This window comes from Chelon labrosus (genome assembly GCF_963514085.1).
Source record: "Chelon labrosus genome assembly, chromosome: 13".
Taxonomy (NCBI): Eukaryota; Metazoa; Chordata; class Actinopteri; order Mugiliformes; family Mugilidae; genus Chelon; species Chelon labrosus.
In genome coordinates, this window is record NC_140346.1 from 10458325 (window position 1) to 10478568 (window position 20244).

Sequence of the window (20244 nt, forward strand, 5' to 3'; positions counted from 1 at the left end):
CTGACCATCCAGTGTGCTCCTCGTGGGCACGTTTAACAAATCACTGGGCTTTATTAAATTAGAAGAAGCAGTGGCAGATGAGGACCATTGGTAGCTTGACTTGTGGCTAACAATTAATGCATTTAACAAATAGTCTGGGCATAACATCTGACATTAAATGAAAGACTTAAAGCAGCCTTGCACATGGTGTCGGAGATTGTATTTCTTTGTCTTTACTTTAATTGCATTTAATGTGTACACTGATCAGTCACAACATTATGACCATTGACGAGGAGTTAATAACATTGACCATCTTGTGACAATACAATGTTCTGCTGGGAAACTTGAACTGGCAGTCGTATAGATGTTACTTAGACATGTACCACCCCTCTAGACCAGACCAGACACCCCCACCCCGTAGCAATGACACTCCTTGATGGCAGCAGCCATCCCCAGCAGTATGCAGCCTGACATAGACACAAAAACAGTTTAGGAACAACAACATGAAAAACAGGACAAGGTGTTGACCTGGCCTCCAAATTCACTAGATCCCAAACTGATCAAGCATCTGTGGGATGGTCCACAGAAGCCCCCACTAACAACATTCTGTTGCCAGACACCACAGGACACCCTCAGAAGGCTCATGTCTATTCTCTGATGAGTAACAACTGTTTTGGAGGCACAAAGGAGACCTATACAATATTAGGAAGGTGGTCATAATGTTCTGACTGATAGGTGTATGTGTATTACTTTACAACAATCACATTAATTAAAAAATACCTTAAAATCCAACATATGCAATGTGCCTGGAATAGCTGCAGGTACACTTTTTATGACGCACAACCTCTTCATCAATACAGAGAACATGACCTTGCTCAGAGGCAGCTAAAGTCCTGAACACACTGCCATCAGTCTGAACTGATACAACACGTGACACGCACGGACTGCTCTGTGTCAACATAAACTCAACTTGGCAACTTCCAACTAAGAAACAAGAAAATGGACCAGTAAATTAAAAAGTTAACCTAATTATTTCTAAATGCAGAAATTGCAGGGATCATCAGATGACCTTAGTGTTGTTGGAGATTTGTGGTGCAAGTCTTGCTTGCTTAACGGATTATTAAACAGCGGATCTGTGTTTAAGATCTGAAATTAACTCTGCAGACCACATGAGGTCTCCATGTAATATTAATCCTGTTTGGATAGGGCTTAATTTGCCATAAAACCCCCTCCAGGACTTTTAGATGTCCCAATGTACTATACTACCAACAAGCTTGACAGAATAACATGTTGTGGTAAGTCCTCGACTTTTGGAAGTTTTGTGGCCTGTAATGTAGTAGCCCATCGGGCCAAATGTGTGATTTCTAACAGCCAGAGCGCTGATGTGCTGCTTCCTTTCACAGCCTGGAGACTGGCAGACCATCTAATGATTGGTACTTCAGCTGTAAATGTATGAAACAGCTACACTGTGTTTTGATTAATCTGTTTCAATATTACAGTTGGAGAAATCTGTTTCTTCATTCCCCTCATATTAAAGTTCCTCCTGTGTTTTATGGTCTTTGCGGTGTCATGGTGCTAAATACACGCCTCAGGGTTCATACTTTACGGCAGCAAATGAAAAAACACTCCCAGCACGCCTCCTCTGTTACTAATTTAGTACTTTTCATAAGGTCCCTTAAGGCAAGTCTGACTTCTATTGTGTTACAGCGCAGCACATCCTGTGTTAAAGAACCAAAGTGCTGGATTTTGGGACATCATTTGTGGTGCTTCGTAACAGAGAGAAGTAATTTCAGAATGGAGTCAGAAAATTCACACTGGATATGGTGCTGGGGTTGAAAGCCCTTAGAGGGTCATTGGCCACATTGGATGGGGACAGTGCATGATTTAGGAACACAATGCTGTTAGGGTTTTCCCTTACTTATCAACAGAACTGTTCACAGTGTCATTAATCAGTCGCGTACCGTGGGTTTACGCACGGACCCCGAAGCAGTAGGTGAAAAATGATCTGACGCTGCTCGGTGCTTTTGAATGTGTACAGACTTCAATAATTGTCACTGACATGTTAAACTAATGGAATCCCTTCAGTGCCTCAAGTCTGAATCATCAATAGTTCTAATAGAGTTAGACTGGCACAATAATGACAGAGAGTCTGAAGGAAGGAATTGTGGAATCTCGTACAACAATAAACATACACGAGTGATGTCGAGGAAGGATGAAGAGTCTGCAGTTAACATGTAGATCTAGTAGCTTGTGGTTGCAGCATTTTTAGATGTCCTTCTTTTATTTATCAGATAAGTTTAGAAATACGTTATTAATCTCTGGAGGGTTTTTTGCACCAAATAACAAAAGCCAGATAAGCACATTTTGCTCCTTTAGGACCAACCATGAATAGTTTGAATGTCAACCAATAAAATCCAGGAAATGCACAGGTTTAGCTATATAAAAGAGATGCTTAGTTTGTTGTCTGTCATGTGTTTTACAGACATGTCTGACCCTTTCGGAGATCCTACTTCAAAACTAGAAAGTCCCTCTTTGGTGTTTGGTTTGTCTATTCTGGTTTACTCTAAACATGGCGGTGAACTATGGTGGGTGGCTGACCTGCTCCTTCCCTGGGTATAAAGGGAAGTTCACGAAAGTACAATACAAATGATACCATTAATTTGAATACTGTATTCTATTTTTGCTAATAAAAACCCTTAAATCCATCACATTTGACCTCATACTCATCCATTATTCCATTTGTTATGTGTTTTCTTTAAACTACAACAGTTCAGTTGAGTTGAGTTCAGCTACATCCTGGGAGGTTATATAAGGAGCTCGTTCGTCTTTAGTATTATGATTTAGAGTTGAGTGAACTCTCATCATTAAATTTATTCAACTCAGTAAACAAATCAAAACTTTAAGTCAGAACAACTTGTTCATATGACCATGAGTTTATATTTAGTGAAATGGTCTGAACAACTATATGTTTAATTGATTTGAAACTTTACACTTTTAAAAATTTGTGGCACTCAGACTCATGATAATCACGTGCTAACACACCTCATCATTATCATTCTAGATTCAGTCCGTGTCTCTGATGTCTGGTTGATTAAGTAGCATCAAATCAGTCAACAGGTGATGATACTGAACATCTGTGACGTTAACACTTTAACAGTAGATGAAAGTCTACGCCTGGCCTTGCTTCTTAAAACTCGACCATAACAGAAAAAAAAAGTTTCAAAGAAACGGGGACAACATGCTCACCCCAGAGAAATTCTTTAGGCTGGGCGGTGGCTCCTAGTGAATGAAATGACATTATATGTGATGAGTGAAAAACAACTTAATTTAAGAAAGGATTGAGTATGAATAAATCATTGATGCTAATAGGCATCAGGCATCAGTATGAACGATCATACGGTGCTTAACAGTGTTTGATTTTCAGAAACGGACGTTCTCTGATGGTGTCTGATCATTTGTCATGCAAGGCGGGATGATCTGGTATCATTTTTCTCAATTCATATTCAGAAGCTTGCGTTATTGATTGACACGCAGCGCCGCTGGAGTAACAGGACAGCAGGCTACATCCCAGCTTGTAATGATATTTTCCAATACTTCACAGGATGTTTGTGAAGCACCATCTTTTCTTCTGAGCTGCTGCTTAATCGTTGGCGTTCAAATACCTGCCTGCTCCTAATGAGGAGACATGATGCTGGATGCACAGAGAAATTCTCTTCCTCCCGCCCTCCCTCCCCCAACATTACTTATGTGAAATACCACAGATTTTGAACTGTTACAACAAATGATGTGGGATTTTGGGTCACTCCAGGGACAGGGCGGGGCCTGCTCTGGGAGGCGGTCACTGATTGGACACCTCGGGTGACACAGCTGATGATGGACGGCACAGCATGCTTGATTGGACAATGCACAGAACACTTGACCACAACTGCACCACATCTTGGTTTTAATAGGAACGCAGTTGGAGCATTAGGTGAACATGAGAATGCAGCTTTTTGTAGAGCTAACTATAGTTCTGGATAACATTTGACACGGAAATAATAAGGTTGGGATCAATTTTGATTCAATGCAATTCAAGGAATGTTTATGGTGGCCCAAAGAGTTTAACAATGAAGAAATAAATAGTATGGAAAAAATAACAACTATAAATAAATACAGAAGGATATATAATCTAACCATGACCTTTTTTAATTAACTGATTTAATTCTAATTAACATGATTTCATTTCAGTTCAGTTCTTTTTATTTGATGTAATAAATAAAGTACTTTTATTTTATATTACTCTAACCGAAGAACAAGATCAAATTCGGTAAAAGCCTGTGTCCAGAATGATATATTTCACATTATTAACTTGTCAAATTGCACTTGAAATCTAAAATCTATTGTTATTTCTATTGTTATTTCTGGCACATTTAAGTTGTTTGTAGAAAATCTGGTTGTACATTCTGTCTCCCAAATTGTGTTTTTTGAATCAAATGAATTTGAATCCATGTCTCGGGTCACAAAGATGCTGTTTTTAACCAATAATGAAAGCAACTGCTGCCTTGATGGCGTTATCACTCATCAGTACAGGTTCTTTTTCAGTGGTCAAGTGTTCTGTTAAATGTCTACTGACCAACAAACCAATGGAAACTGTTTAAGCTGAATGGATCCTAGCCTTAGACAACGACACAGAGGCAGTGACAGGTCAGTATTCGTGGGGTTACAGGTTGCACAAGGGAGAGGGTGTGCTACACTTTTTGGCACGATGGCTCAGACGGGCTTTTGGCCCAGATCACAGTCCATCGGCATTTGGGATTAGCCCTGGAATGGAATGGCGGCGTGATAGTCGGTTGATTGGCTGATGAATCTGATGCAGATTCCAGGCAATTGGTTGGCCCAGATCGGTGGGTCTTACCACAACGGATATCCGGACTCGTTTGGACGGCCTCCTTTGCTCAGGAGACGTGGGACTCTCCAAGTTGTTGTTTTTCTTCCAGGGTGACCAGAGAAAGGCATACAAGGTTAACAACAACCTCAACCTCAGTCTGACTTTGCAAAAACTTCCTTGCAATGTCGATTTGACATGCCTAGACTTCCCTGCAACGCTGGGGAAAACGTAAATTGAAAACGTTTTTCAATGAAACAAACCATTAGTAGGGTGGTGCAGGAGTTAAGAGTTTTCTTTAAAGCTTTGCAGGATGCAAGGCTGAGACAAAGTGAAAAAGCTTTTATAGTGAGACTGCCTGAGATACTGTGTGTGTGGGGAGAGGGGGGTACTGTAGAGCGTGAAGGACTGTATGTGAGAGATAGCATAGGACTGAGTGGGTGTACAGAAAGTGTAAACGACAGGATGTGAGCCACCATGTTTGTGTGTGTCTGTGTGTGTGTGTGTGTGTGTGTGTGATGGTGGCGTTGTTGTCCTGTGTGTTCGAGGACATGGCTCTCTCACCTCCAGGCCTTCTGCGTCCGGACTGGCGCAGAACAGGTTCTTCAATGCAATGCCAGAATTATCTTGTGCACCTGCAAGACAGAAAGATTTAAAAATATCGTTTGACACGCTCTACTGTGAAATTTTTACACTATGCTATAAACATTTTATATTTTTAATGTTGTTGAGGTTTGGGCGGTCTCTTGGACAAAACAAGGTTGGATCGTTTTTGGCAGATTAATTGGTAGTTGCAGGATGACAATCCAAATCCATAAGGTGCTCCCACTGAGACACATGACTATACAAACAGTATTTAGCAGTATAAAGTGTATTTACATGTAACTGCAGTTTGGAGTTGGGATATACTGAACTTCTTATAATAGTACACCCTTGTGAATCTGTATTTCCGAATAGACCAGTTCTCCCTGACTAAAATTCTGTAGACAGAGTAACTTCAGACTGGCTTCCAGACTAATAACAGCTACTTTAGCAGTGTACTATCGTTATAAATAGTTAGGGAAAGTCGGGTTATACCAAGGTGACCAAACAGAGTTACATCTCCTATCATAGCCCTGTAGGAACTTTCAGGTAAATGTTGTCACAGGCTCTGTTTTGGTTTCCATTGTTTTGAATCCACCCTGTCTGCTTTGGGGATGAGTCCCAGGAACAAGGTTTCACCCTGATTAGGAAGTGACACTTTCTTCTGGGTATTTTCAGGGGCTGATGGCAGTAGAATATGGGGACATTGGAGGACATTCAATGGGGAGCTCGAGTCTGTGGCTATAAACCAAAAACAGTAAATAATAGGGATACAACACACAAGCAAAATATCTAAGTAAAAGTTTACAGGGTTCCATAAAAAATCTAGGATAACAAATGGGATAACCACTGTAAGAGAAAGCTACAAAAAAAAATAAAATCCCATTGAATGTAGTGTGCCTGAATGTGCTGTTGGCAAATGAGACCAGAGGACGTAACAAAACCTGAGAAAAACAGAGTTTGCCTAAAAAAAATGAAGTATGAAGCAAAGATGAAGTAATCGAGTTTGTCACAACAATATAACTGAAATACTGAGATACATATGATGTAGGTGTGCAATACATATGATGCTCTCTGACCAAAACAAAACTCTGTCTGAAAGAAAACAGTGAAACAATACATGAAACTCTACTGGGTTTTAACACCTGACTCTTTTTGATTTCCCGAGCCTCTTTTTACGTTAGACTTTATCTCATTTGATAATATGTAACAGATTATTTTTTAACAATTAGATTTTTTTGTCATAAATTACAGCACACTTATGCAGAAAACCAGGAACTATTAGCATGAGCTGTCAGTTTTCTAAGAAGATAAACACGCTAACATCAACATATTATTATTGTCATTGTGAACATGTTAGCGTAACAGCATAAAGCAATTAGCTCAAACCATGGGTGTTCCCAAGTACATCCTCAAAGAACTGTTGCCATGGCTGTCAGGTCTAAATCTTGTATGCAATTATTATTGTTATAGCATCAATTATTACTGAATTATCACATAAAATCAAATTTGAGATGAAAAAAGGTGTTGTGTGTTCAGACAGAGCAGAATTAGGCAAACAGTGAGGGTTTTTGGGGGTGTATTTCAATTAAGATCGTTGTAGTCAATGAGTCCTAAAATAGCTTTCATCAGCTAAGGAGCAATAGAAAAGGAGAGAGAAATGCTATCAGTGTTATGTGAGCTCAGAGAGACCATTACCACCACTCCTTACGGATCCATTGAATGTCCTATTCCTATTCTTTTTGATTGCTTCATCTGTCTGCTGTTGGAAACACTGCTATCTGCGTGTCTTTGTGCGGCCAAGTGTGTTTCTTACTGGTGGGAAGCTCACTGGGTCGCTCCACCACAGAGGATCTTTTCAGAGCAGGTTTGAGGGGCTTTTGAGATGCTGGACGAGTTGGACTGAAGGATGACTCCTCAGTAGAGATCTGTGCACACACCCAGAGACACACACATATACACAAAGATTACAAACAGCACTCAAAATTCCCAATCCCGCTTAAGAGATCAACCCGTCTCTCCTTTCCTGCAGACTCATTAGACAAATGGATGTAGTTCTGCAGAGTGAAGAGATGGAGACAAATCCAAAAAGGGGGAAGAGAAGAAATTCAAAGAAAATGCACAGAAAGGAAGAAAAGAAACCATCGGGGGGTGAGCGCTAAGAGAGGGGGTTTGTGTGTTGGCCTTGATGTAAACTTTCATGACTTCCGTGACTTTCCAGGGTGCCATTTCGATGACCTAAAAAACTTTTTGCTCAGTTATTTTAATGACTTTCTGAAGTGGGACAAAGTTCTAGCTTCATCTATGAAGTATCACAGATCAAATGCTGTGAAACTAGTTAGAAAACATATTCAGCTATAATTCCGTGAGTTTGCCCTTTTACAAATCCATTTATATTCTGGTTATGCCGGGCTGACATTAGCTTTTAGATATTTTGAATATTGTGTTGTAATATTGCATTAGTTGCAGATGTGTGCTGGTTTCTACAATGCTGTCTTTAGTAAGTAAATTATTTAACTAAAAGATGACTGTTCCACAGAAATAAGTTTCAGTCTCATGAGAAAATAAAATTATTAATTATTGTAAGGAAAAAGTTTGATGTTAAGGCTGGTATAAATATACAATGATCAGGCAAAACAACAGACTGTTGATGGGGGGGCCTTGGGCTGAGGGATCAGTTTGGGATCTAGTGAATTTAGAGGCCAGGTCAACACCTTCTGCTGTTTTTCATGTTTTTGGAGTTGTTCCTAAACATTTTTTTGTGTGGGTGTCTATGTCAGACTGCATCCTGCTGGGGATGGCTGCTGCCATCAAGGAGTGTCATTGCTATGGGGTGGGGGTGTCTGGTCTGGTCTAGGTGGGTGGTACATGTCTAATTAACATCCACATGAATGCCAGGTCCAAAAGTTTCCCGGCAGAACACTGAATTGTCACAAGATGGTCAATGTTATTTACTTCTCCTGTCAGTGGCTTTAATGTCGTGGCTGATCGGTGTAGGTATTCATTGATCATATTTATAGAAAAACATCTATAAGCTGATTTAACACAATTATAGCCTTTAAAAAGCTTTATTCAAGCTACATGAAAGAGTTGTAAGGAGGCAGAGAAGTGAAGCAAAGGAACAAACAAAAGACACTCCTTCCTCCCACTTCCACACTCAGGCCTGTGGGCATCCCATTCAGACACACAATGCAAACTAATGAAAAAGAAGCAATACGGAAAAAATCAACAGCTTGAGCACTGCAGTAGAAGGCCTGACTGTCCAGTCCCATTCTGTTCTCTTAAACTACCTCATGCATAGCTGCCATTGATGGTTCACATTTTGTCCGCTAAAAATTGGCTGCACAAGCTTCTCTACAACAGATGAGTCAGTATGTAGCACACCCCGCGAGTCTGTCTTTTCTTCTGTGATTGTTTTCCTCTCTCTGGCTTTGCAAATAAAAAAAATAAAAAAAATAGAAAGTAATGTCAAACTCTTGTTGATTGTCTAGCTCTCTGCCCGGTTTACTTGCCATATAGGGCCAGTAACTAATGTAATGTGTTTTCCAAATGTTGCTTCACTCCCTCGATTCATCTGCAGGGGCCTCTCACCTGGAAGCGGACTTCCTGACTGGCCCGGTGGTTGCCGTCCTCGCTGCCTTGGTCTGACACAACAGACAGGTGTTTCTTCTCTGCGTCAGCTCGTTCCCTGATGTACTCCATCCGTCTGGAGCGACCGAGCTGCTGCGAGAGCAGCGACTGGAGCTGGGCACGCTCGATGGAGCCCAACAGAATCATTGACTCTGCGACAGGAAACAAACAAAGAGGGGAGAGGTGAGGAGAAAAGGAAGAAATAAGAAGACCGTGAAATGGGTGGAGGGCAGTTTTGCGCAGGTGAAAGAAAGGAAAAGCCAGAGAAGAGGGAGGGCAAGAAATACTTGTTGTTTTTTTTTTTGTAAGGAATAGTGAGCAGACTGCAGGAGATTCCAAACACATGCAGCACTGCAGAGAGCTCAGCTGAGTTATATAACAAGAGCCCAGGATGCAGTGAATATGTATTAAGTAGCGCGTGTGTGTGTACGTGTGGGTGGCAGCTTGCTTGCTTTAAGTAATTGCCTTTGTGACAGTACGTGCTGATTATGTGTTTGGTTAAATGCCGCGGCTAATTGTTCCTGCATGATTGCATAATTGAAACAGCTTTGGAATACCAAATTTACACTTCAGTGAGGTGGCCAGCGCCATCAGCAAGCTGTACCCAGGCAGGTTGGTCAATCAATCAATCACTCTAATGAGCACATCACCAAGGTTGCTGGAATTAGCTTTTGGTAGTAAGTGGAAGGGAGGCTCAGTCTGACCGCATCGGCAACATTAAGCAATGACATCAGTGACTAGCACTGATTAACACACTGCCTTCACACAGGATTAACTACTGTAAAAAAAAAACATGTTTCTATATTGTGCCTTCTCATTGTTTTCACACTGGTGGGTGCTTAATCATTTATTTTTTTACTTATTGTAACACATTAACGCCACCGTTTGAAGCACACAAAAGTAGGTGCTTACAAATCAACTGTTGTAATTACCTATACATATATCATGGAAGCTGAACACAAAAGAAATTCAGTTTTGTAGGTTTGTAGGTTTTGTAGGTGTGTTAATATTTCCAGAACTTTGATTTCATTAAATAGGGCGGCAAAGTGGCGTGGTGGTTAGCAATGATGCCTCACGGCTTCCTCTCACCGTCCGAAGACATGCTCGTTGGCTCATTGGTGATTCTAAATTGGCCGTAGGTGTGCATGTGAGTGTGAATGGCGACCCTCCGGAGGACAAGCGGTTACAGAAAAGGAATGAATGAATGAATGATTTCATTAAATAGCAGGGCTCAGTGCAGACTGAATGCGCCCCAACATTACAAAGTACTATACTGATATTGGCGTATTATCATCTCATCATAAATGTTACTGTGATCATGTTAGCAATTAATGACGTTATTAGCATTCACTTAGCGCTTTGTGTTTGTGTATAGCTGCAAATGTATTCCGTCCCGCTCTGTTCTGGAGGTATCCCAATATGTATAGTTGCCAAATGTGGAGTTGTGAGTAGGAAAACTAATAGGATAAGTTAGAGTACACTATGGCCCTTACAGGAGCTATAGAGTTGTCATTTGAGCCATTGTTAACATGTAAAAGAAAGAAACAGTGCAGCTTTAACATCAGATTTGGTTAATGGACCATTTTTCGCAAACTGTTAATTTGCCCAAAAGAGAAAGTTACTGGCTATACACATGAGCTGTTAGCTCGCAAGCAACAGATGTCTGTGGGCGTGTGAATAGTGTGTGTAGTGTTCAGCTCAGTAATTCATCAGAAACTTCAAATCTTCGCTCTCATTTCCCTTCAGCCTCTCTCCTTCATTTCTGTACCTCTATGTGTTCATGACAGATGTAGCATCTGTTTGCATCTCGTCCACTCTTTACTTGAGAGGGTTTTATCAGCAGCTGTTTTCAAGGTCAACAGCTTAACTTGTACAATTAAACCGAAGGGAAGTTTTAAAAGACACTTCTCTGACAACTGAACTCTGAACTGAATCTGCTGAATCAAACGACGTGAAACTAAAAGCTCAAAAACAGACACGTAATGGATTTTGAGATGTTGTGTAGACTAAAAATAATACATTTATATAAACATCCATTTTTGATAATCATTAAAATGTTGGTATGCACACATTTATATATTTCTTGCACATGTGTGCTGCTTTAGTCTACAACTGGATTGACTGGAATTTACAGTATTGGATTTGAGGTGAAACCCCGTTTATGTGCAGACATATCAATACAGTAATGTGTAGTTTCTTATGCAATAAGCTTTAATGATTAAACCAGTGTATTTATCATATATGCATACAGGTTCATTTTCAGTTAGTTGAAAATGAGTTACCACTTCATATGAATTTTAAAATCTTAAATCACAAAAACTGTACAGGATGTGTGTGTGCTTGTGCATTTGTGTCTCACCTGCTGATTCCACCAGTGCCAGAGTCTTGAGGTGCCCCGTCAGCAGGACATTATGCAGGTCTCTGTAGCAGCAGTTGAGTGTGATGTACCGGACATCTCGCACCATAATGTCCTCCACACGAATATTATACTTCCTGATGTGAGAAGACAGAGGAGAGAAATATAAATGTCCCAAATCTGATTTTATAGTATAAGCTATAATGCTTAAGGCTACATTTATTTATTTATTTTGGATGAACAATCTACTAAAGCTTGGCCAGTGAAGTTGTCATAAATATGTCAGCGATCTACAACCGCTCTCCGTCACACTCCGACAGCACATCCTTGTGCTGACCGGTCAAGCCAGTAACACGTTGCCCTGGCGACACGTCATCCGGATGTTGACACCGTGGCCACGTGTACAGCAGGGGGTGACATTGCGTGAGCAGATCTTGCCTCAGCAGAATAGTACGCCCCAGTACACCAGTCATAAACACTCAGATTTCTCTTCCTGCTTGATCTTGGCAAAACCTGCGAACACGACAGCAGTCGCTCAATGGTTTCCGCTGCCAAGGGCTGTAGCCGTGCCAGGATGCAGACTCCGGCCAAGCCTCCGCTTCTTCTTGTGGTGACAACTCAATACACTGACCTCTCTTGAAACACAAAGTTAAATTGATGACCAGCTTCCTGGAGCTCCACTTCAATAAATATAATGCACAAAATGAGTCTAGGATCCCTCTTAGCAAAGTGAGTGGCATATATAAAGTTCCTCTTAAAGCGCTACATCAAATCAACATTCAATCTATTAATTCCTCTCGAGCAACAGTTGACCCTTACTGGGATATTAACCATATCATGAGATAAGAACATTGAATTTGCAAGAACGTAGCTGATCAATGAGACCATTTTTCTCTAAGATCCAGTGCCAGTGTTTTCAGACTTCTTTGTACAATACCAACCACCAATGTGGTTTTCCAGTTTTGGACTAGTAAGACATGTGGGCTAGGTCAACTATCCAAAGCTCCACATTGTAAGGTCTGGGGTATGTTTGATACAACAAGTTTATTGTTTCAGTGAACATTCATTTTCAGTTTTAAATGGGGATATTGTTACGTACGGTTCAGTCAGGTGTGGGGCTAAAGGTTTATAGATACCTCTCATAGAACAGGCACACAGCCTTTGAAGCATGCCGGCATCTTTACTTCCGCCTTAGTATGTAAAGGGCACACAATTTCCTTCATGGACACTGGACATGAGTCATGGCTCAAACCTGTCCAGTAGCAATGTAATTCAATGAGATGCTTGGTTGGGTGTCTAGCCATGCAGACAGTGTTAGGGTTTATTTGTCTAGGCTTCAAGACATTTGCCTCCACCTGTACACAAAGGAGATGAAGAGAGTCCTGCTGGTTGTGCTTACAGCGTTGTTAAAGGGCATTACCGGCACCAGGTTTCATTTTTCTTTGGAAATACTTTTGACAGAAGAAATGGCCCTAATGAAAAGTCTTTGCAGCTCAGGTAAATGGATTTACCAGAGTAACAGGGACCCAGTTCCTGGAATGAAATCTTGCTGTTTAGGTTTTCAAATCTAAATTGTCAATGATGGTACCACAATAAATAAAATTCAATTTAGTCTCATTGTAAAGTGTGCTAAGGAACCTAAGAGATGCTTGGCACAATCTTGGCAAACAAAACATTATGCATCGATACAGCTACATAAACTGAGTCAGTAGAAAATATTTTAAAAAACCAACCTCTAATAACTCTTTAAGTATTCACCTCAGTGCTCCCCATTCTCATAGATTACATGCCAGTCAAACCAAAGATATTCTTCTGAACAGTATCAGTATTTGGAGATGGCGTTACAGGTGATCAGTTTTCTTATTAAGCTTAACAAACCCCAAATTAAATAACATCTTGAGCAGTACTGAATATTTTCCTCCTCCACCAGATACCTACTGTTCCCAGCAACTAATCAAACAGCTTTCACAAACAGGATTCTTCATGACAGTTTCTATTAGTCTCTGATTGGGAGTACGAAAACAAACGAGCAAAGAGGAAAAACATTCCCTGAAAAGAAAGCTTCCTCTTCCCAGTGCATTGGCAGCCTCTTTTAATTTGCTAGTGGATCTGAGAGAATAATGTAATGCGTACCTCTGAACTGGCCTCAACCGCTGCCAAGCCTAATTTCCCTCGAGATATCAAAGGCAGTTGATGAAATCTGATTGGTTTCCTCTTAATTGTACCTTCCTCCCCCTGCAAAGGCTGGGCAATACATCTGATCAGTTTGAGTTATCTCACAATGAGAGCGTATAGATTTAAGCCAAGACAAACAGAGTTATTGGGTTATGAATCCAGGGTACATAGATCATCCATATAGTCCAGAGTAGTGTGGAGACATTTTGGCTGTGGGGTGGAAGATGTGGAAGCCAATAAAAGGATGGTTGTAATGATCTGGAGAATATCTGATCATCTCCTGTGGCTTGGCTGCTTGTCAGACGAGCAACAGAGGACCGTAGACTATTAAGAAAAACAGTAATTGGCCATTATGAAATGCTAAGAATCACAAAGTGACAGCCTAATGACTTTGCACACACGCGTGTGCAGAGCATGATGTTATGTAATTGTTCCCACACATTGTTTTAAATGCCACTCGGATGCTGAAGATAGATCTGTCATGAAAGAAGACTGGTCCGAATAAAAGAGGGAGAGAAGACGTGGGGAAGGTTCCATATGTGCTACTGGGTACGATTATAGAAAAGGTTCATGTCTGCGGTGGAAACACATATTTGATCTCCATGTTCATATCGGCAAAAGGTGCACAGAAATAGAAGATAAGGAATCCAATTCTCCCCATGTCTGTGTGGGTGGATGGGGTACATGCCATCATATGCATGTAATGCACAGCAGGCATTACACAAGTGTTCCTGCATGTGTGTGGGTGTGTGAGTGGGTGTGAGATGGATCATTTCCAGTCTGATTGAAAAAAACATTCAGTTGGAGGGGACGATGCTACCCAGAGTGTCTCCCCCTCCTCCCCCCACCTTGGCTGTTTCCTCTTCCACTCATGTAATGCTGCACAAACACAGGCTTTGTTACAGAAACTGACAGAGTGAAAGAGCGTAAAAGTAAAAAAAAAGGTGAGAAGGATAGTAGGAACTTTCTGTATAGGAACTCAAGTTTATAAAGCAGCAGCCTATTAAAGAGAGAGGATGTATTTTTGTGTGTGTGTTTAAGTGTGACATACTCAAGAGGGTAGGTTGACAGTTTATCAATCCTCTATATGTCTCAGCAACTTTTACATTTTTGAAAAGTGTCATATTGTCAAGATGATTTGACAGATGATCATGTCATGATGTAAAGTACCTTCATTCTGTGTGCCATGTCTGTCCAGACTCATTTAGTAAACGTGTAAATGGTATTTTTAGTGAAGCTATCACCATAGGGACATGTGGTTGTATGACTGTTTTGGTCATAATTAGCACATGAATTCTTGGGTAATGGCCAAAAAAGTGACTTTCAGTGACTTTCGACTATCAAATTCAGTTCATCTTTGATTCCAAGTGGACGTCAGTGCCAGGTGTAATGAAATCATCTTGAGAAGTTCCCGAGAATGGGATGAATGGACGGACAAGCTCCAAAAACATAATGCGTCTAGCCACAGCTGTTGCCAGCACACAGTGCACCTGAGATGTTGCCAACAATCTATCACGTCCAAAAAAAAAAAAAAAAAAAAAAACAGTTACAGGAAATATGCCACTTGAGGACAGTGTGTGGCGTACATTTTTATTAATGTGATGTTAATTAAGCTGATTTTTGAAGATAGAATCAGGTGTCAGGTACTTATAGGGGTGTACGATGGCCACTGAGAAACAAATAAAACAACTCAACTGTTCAGTTTTTGATCATATCTTTATAGGAACCATTGTGTTTAAAACAAAACGGCTGAAGAAAAGCACCAACAGAATGGATGCTAGAGAAGTCATGTACCCTGTTGGCTGAGAATGCTGTATTCTTTCGAGGCTGGCTACCCCTGTGATCATCAATGCAAAAACAGAGCTAAAACAAAGGGATTTGGACTTGAGTATTCTGTAACACGTTTCTCCACTCATCCAAGAAGAGTTCTCAGTTCTAAATGATTGGTGGGGGAGTTGGAGTTTTTATTAGGAACATCTCTTGGTGGTTCCCACTTGAAACAACAAGATCATATTTTGCAATTAGAGGATGTTTTTCAGATTAACCTGGGTGATGTCCTGTTTTAACACAATGAAAAATATCTCTCATTAGATAACTTAAGACTCAGCCCCTTTTGAACCATATTCATAAGCTTTAATTTGACCTGTGTGATCATCTTTTCTGAGATGTTGCTGTGTTCCCAGATCTCGCATAAGAAAGTTGGAATAAACCTGAGTTTACCCTTTAATAAAAGCATGCTTACTTTTTTATGTTCACTGTGAGAGCAGCCCTGTGTATACAATGTCTTAAGTGTGTGCAATATTATATAATCAGAGAAAAGAAAATTACATGTACAAGTATGCAAGAGCTCGCTGAAAGCACTGCTCAAATTGCATACTGTACAGATATTTTTCTCTCCCACGCACGCAGACACACTCAGACGAGACAGGAGAGTGAGGATGTGATGGACGGGCCTTGAGGTCGTAGATAACAAGAAGAGACAGACGAGAAGAGGACGGCAGAGAAAGAGTGAGAGAGGAATAGATACGAAGAGATGGACAACGAGGGTCAGCTGAGGTGCTGGCGTAGAAAGCGAAGCACTCAAGAGGCAGACGTGAAACTCTTCAAGGGATGGATGGATGGATGAACAGATGGAGGAGGAAATAAAAATGTTCCTCATTGCTCCCAATTTGTGTATTATGCATCCAAACTATTATCTCCTCCTAATTATTTGCCAACATCCACAAAAATAATCGGTTCCAAATAATTAAATGAAAAGTGCTTCTGTATGGATTCGGAGAGCTCTGAGGACTCCAAGCAGCTGGTAAACCCGTTCAGTATTGTGTGGTTTGTATAAATTATTAATGAGCATAGGGGCAATTAAAAGCCATGTAACTATTGAGCCAGGCACCTCCACCCACGTTTGTCTTTAGTGAAGCAAATTTCAATCAAAGAAGGTGTGCAATTAAAAGGTATATTTAAAATAATTAAGAAGCACACAGTAGTCAACTTTAGAGTACAAAAAAAAATGAAGACTGGCAACACAATTTACATTTGCTTTAGAAATGGTAATGGTGACACACCATTTGGATTTCATGGGGCGTGTTTCAACCGATACCTCTGTAGATAGTCCTTCAGCCAATCAGCACAATGAATTATGTGATGTATGCCTCTGAATATCTCACTTCTCTGCCATTTCGTTGGAAATAAAATCAACTCAATGGTGCTCCGATGACATGTATGACTATGTCACTGTTACTCTTCTGTCCATAAACCCCACCCAAACCATTTGACTGGCGCAGCACATAGTTGCTGGGGGGCAAAATGATGTCTGATTGGAGGGACTTGCCAATAAGGATCCATTCTTTAATACTTTCGTTTTGTAGTTGTTATTTCAATAGTTAGAAAATCTACTTTCCCATCATTTCCCATCAAAATCAAATGTATGTAATATAATGTATCGTGTGAAGGTCAGAGTGTGCTTGTGTTTCTCCACAGTGTTGTGTTTTACTTACTCGTGGTGTCCCCAGCCCAGCTCCGGGAGGTAGGGCAGCTTCTTGATCCTGATGATGGAGTCGTAGAGGGAGGGCTGCAGGGACTGAGCCACGGCATTAGCCAAGATCACCGCTATCATCACCGGCAGGATGTGCGAGATCTGGCCAGTCAGCTCAAACACAATGACGGCGGTGGAAACCGTGTGGGTGACCGCTCCGGACAAGGCTGCAGCACCTTTGGGCGGGGGAGAGGACAGTTGGGGGGAGCAAATGAACAGAGAAGCAAATGTTCAGATCAGTGTTCAAGGTGGGGCCTGGGGTAATATAAAGGGGTCACCGGAAGGGATTGAAGAGCATCATCCATCAAAAGGACAGGCACCTCAATCCTAACATGATTTCAGATAGGTAGAAATAATATTCCTGCTGCCTTTAGCATATAATAAAGTGGACTGTTGAGTTCCAGCAACTCAAGATACTGACTAGTAAGTGTTATTTTCAAATGTAATTTCGCACCAGAGCAGCTCATTTCTGAAAACAGAAACAGTCTTAACAGTATATTCCGTACATTCCTAAATACATAAATATTTCTTTTTTATCCACGGTATGTCTCTCACAAATTTATGTAAAAAGAGACATACGATACAATACGATACGATACTGTGTGCTGCTGCAACACAAAATAAATACAAAAAATAGAACACCAAACACAATAGTGGTTCTACGTACGTATGTGGTCTACTGGGAGCATGCTTGGTTGTACAGCCTTACAGCAGATAGGTGAAGCCGGCTTCTGAAGGCGCTGCCCAGTGCTGTTATAGCACTATATAGGGGGTGGGATTGCTGCTCAGCACTCTATTGAAGATAACTGATGGCACCACAGAGTCATAAAAGGACTTCAGTAGGGCTCCCTGCACACCGAAGGACCTTAGTGTCATTAGCAGGTAGAGTCTACTCTGGCCTTTCTACGATTGCGGTAGACATTACGTATTTCTGCAACTTTAATCCCGACTGTGTTGGAGAAAGTTGCGTAAAAAGTCCCATAGATAAGTTGGGGGAACCCGACATTAAACAGATTTAACGTATAACACAGTTCATCTGTGAAGGCTTTTGAGGTCAAAGCCGTTTTTTTAAAAACATTTCCAATAAAGCAGTTTCTGAGGATTCTGAGGTCTTTTTTGATGTTGCGGTACATCCAGCGATAATGGCTTCATTACTGTATCTTGAGGGGAAGGAAAGCGTCCACTGGTATTTAATTACTTGGTGGTTGCAGAGAACCCCAGTTCTAGTGGGCGTTTTTCCTCCATGTTAAAATGCCAAGCTCATTGCCTGGTACAAAAAGTAGTTTTGAAGGTGGCCTTACAGTTTGCAAGTTGTTTACTTAGGTAAGTCATTCCTGCCTCAGATGTACTCATACTCATATTAAGCAGTGTTGACTTAGCCAGGAGTCGTGGACTGCCAAGAGGGTTCAGATCATATTCACAATAATGCATACAGCATTATTGATCCAATCCATAAAGCCAAACTTCAGCGTCGGAAAGCCATTTACTGAGGATTCACAGTAGCCAAGCTGTTATCAATTTCCATGACCAGAACTACCACTCTCTCCTTCATACACTCACAGGCCTGCAAACCACATCAACATTCTTCTTCACGCCATCTTTTCTCATATGCCCGTAAGGCAAAAATTGACTTCTTCAACTAATCCAATACAAAAGGGAACCTCAATATTTCCAAATCTTTTTTTTCTCCCAATAAAGTGTTGTGAAAAGGGCAATATAAAAGCTGCATCAAAGCAGACAGAAGCAGCATGGGGCGAAGTGAGCCTTCACACTAACAGAGAAAATGGATGAGCCCAATCCGAAGAATGAGATGAACACTGGAAAAAAAAATAACAAGTAGAGAATAAAAGCATTAAAATGAAGAGAGAAGAGAGAGGGCGGCAGAGAGAAACAGATGGTGGGGGGAGAGCGTACAAAGGCAGGTTTCATTGTTCTTTCTCGTAACTTAATTAAGCCCATGTATGTCTGCCTATCCGCCTCAGACAAATGCTACTGCTCCCTCTGCCAATCCCAACATTCGGTCCTTTAAGCGAGCTTCACTGCGAGATGAAAGAGGCTCATCAGAGAGTCAGGCCTGTAAATGGCTGAGTCATCAGTCACAACAACAACATCAGCAGCAGCCCCAGAAAAACAGCCGCCGCCAGCATGCAACAGTGGCGTAATCAGCACGGCTGTCAACAAGTAGCACTATAGCAACACTGCATCTCATTAGACACAAAACTTCAGGGGGAAGGTGTATATATAATTGTACTGTATGTAAGCTCATTTGTTGCCACTGAACAGTTACGTCCAACGACATCAAACCATTACCATTACGTTATTATCTGTCATTTAACAACCTCTGAATCATCTCTTTAGAGCCAGACCAAGAAAAAGGTCTGGATACGTAAAGTGATATTAATTCATGGCATTGTATTAGTTTCCTGGAGCCAACAGAAATGACAAGACTCACGCAGGAAATGATTCACTAATGTTTCTTATTATTTGTTGTTTTCTTATTTTCGCTCCTCTCATTTGAAAGATACAAATGTCACAAGTGTACAAGACTGCTATTACCAAGATAAGACAGACAATACATGCTCTGGGGAACATAAACGTACCACATAACCCATTTTTTATTTTGATACTATGTTTTAGAATTGGATGAAAATGAAAAAAAAGCCTGGAGCAGCACTGCTGTCAAGCAGAGTGTCTGACTGGACACCTGTCAGTGCAGCTCTCCAATTATTTCTCAAATTTTTTTAGGCCTACTAGCGAGTACGCCACTTCCATAAGTCCTCCTACAGTTGTCGTGGCAGAGCACTTAGCCATTGCCGGGTATTTAATTTTTATTTAACACCAGCGCATCACGATTGGTGTGTTGGAAAATCGCACGTTCACTTGTTTATTGAACTGAACATTTCACTGCTTCTGAAGTTCTTGTTCTCACACCTTTCCTGTGGGCGGCATGTCTTCAATTTTGGGGCATGTGCTGGAGTACTGCACACCTGCCATGTTTCAAGAGCGTTACCTACGCAATTAACAAACACACCGTCTCACACTTCCAATTTGTGTCTACCACTCAAGAGAACTGCTGTTAGCGGTTTATAGATTAATCTACAACACAGCTTTGGGTTTTGAGCTAAT

At 41.0% G+C, this 20244-nt stretch overlaps 1 protein-coding gene across 1 annotated transcript in view; it reads right to left on the reverse strand.

Annotated features, from left to right (window-relative positions):
- Positions 1 to 20244, reverse strand: part of LOC311498352 (chloride channel protein 2-like) — a gene marked incomplete at its 5' end in the record, with an annotated part of 105120 nt that overhangs the window by 15537 nt on the left and 69339 nt on the right. Inside the window, 5 exons of the mRNA XM_084558894.1 lie at positions 5408 to 5478; positions 7242 to 7353; positions 9017 to 9207; positions 11415 to 11548; positions 17081 to 17294. Coding sequence (XP_084415020.1) covers positions 5408 to 5478; positions 7242 to 7353; positions 9017 to 9207; positions 11415 to 11548; positions 17081 to 17294 — 722 coding nt within the window. The remainder of the gene's footprint in view (positions 1 to 5407; positions 5479 to 7241; positions 7354 to 9016; positions 9208 to 11414; positions 11549 to 17080; positions 17295 to 20244) is intronic.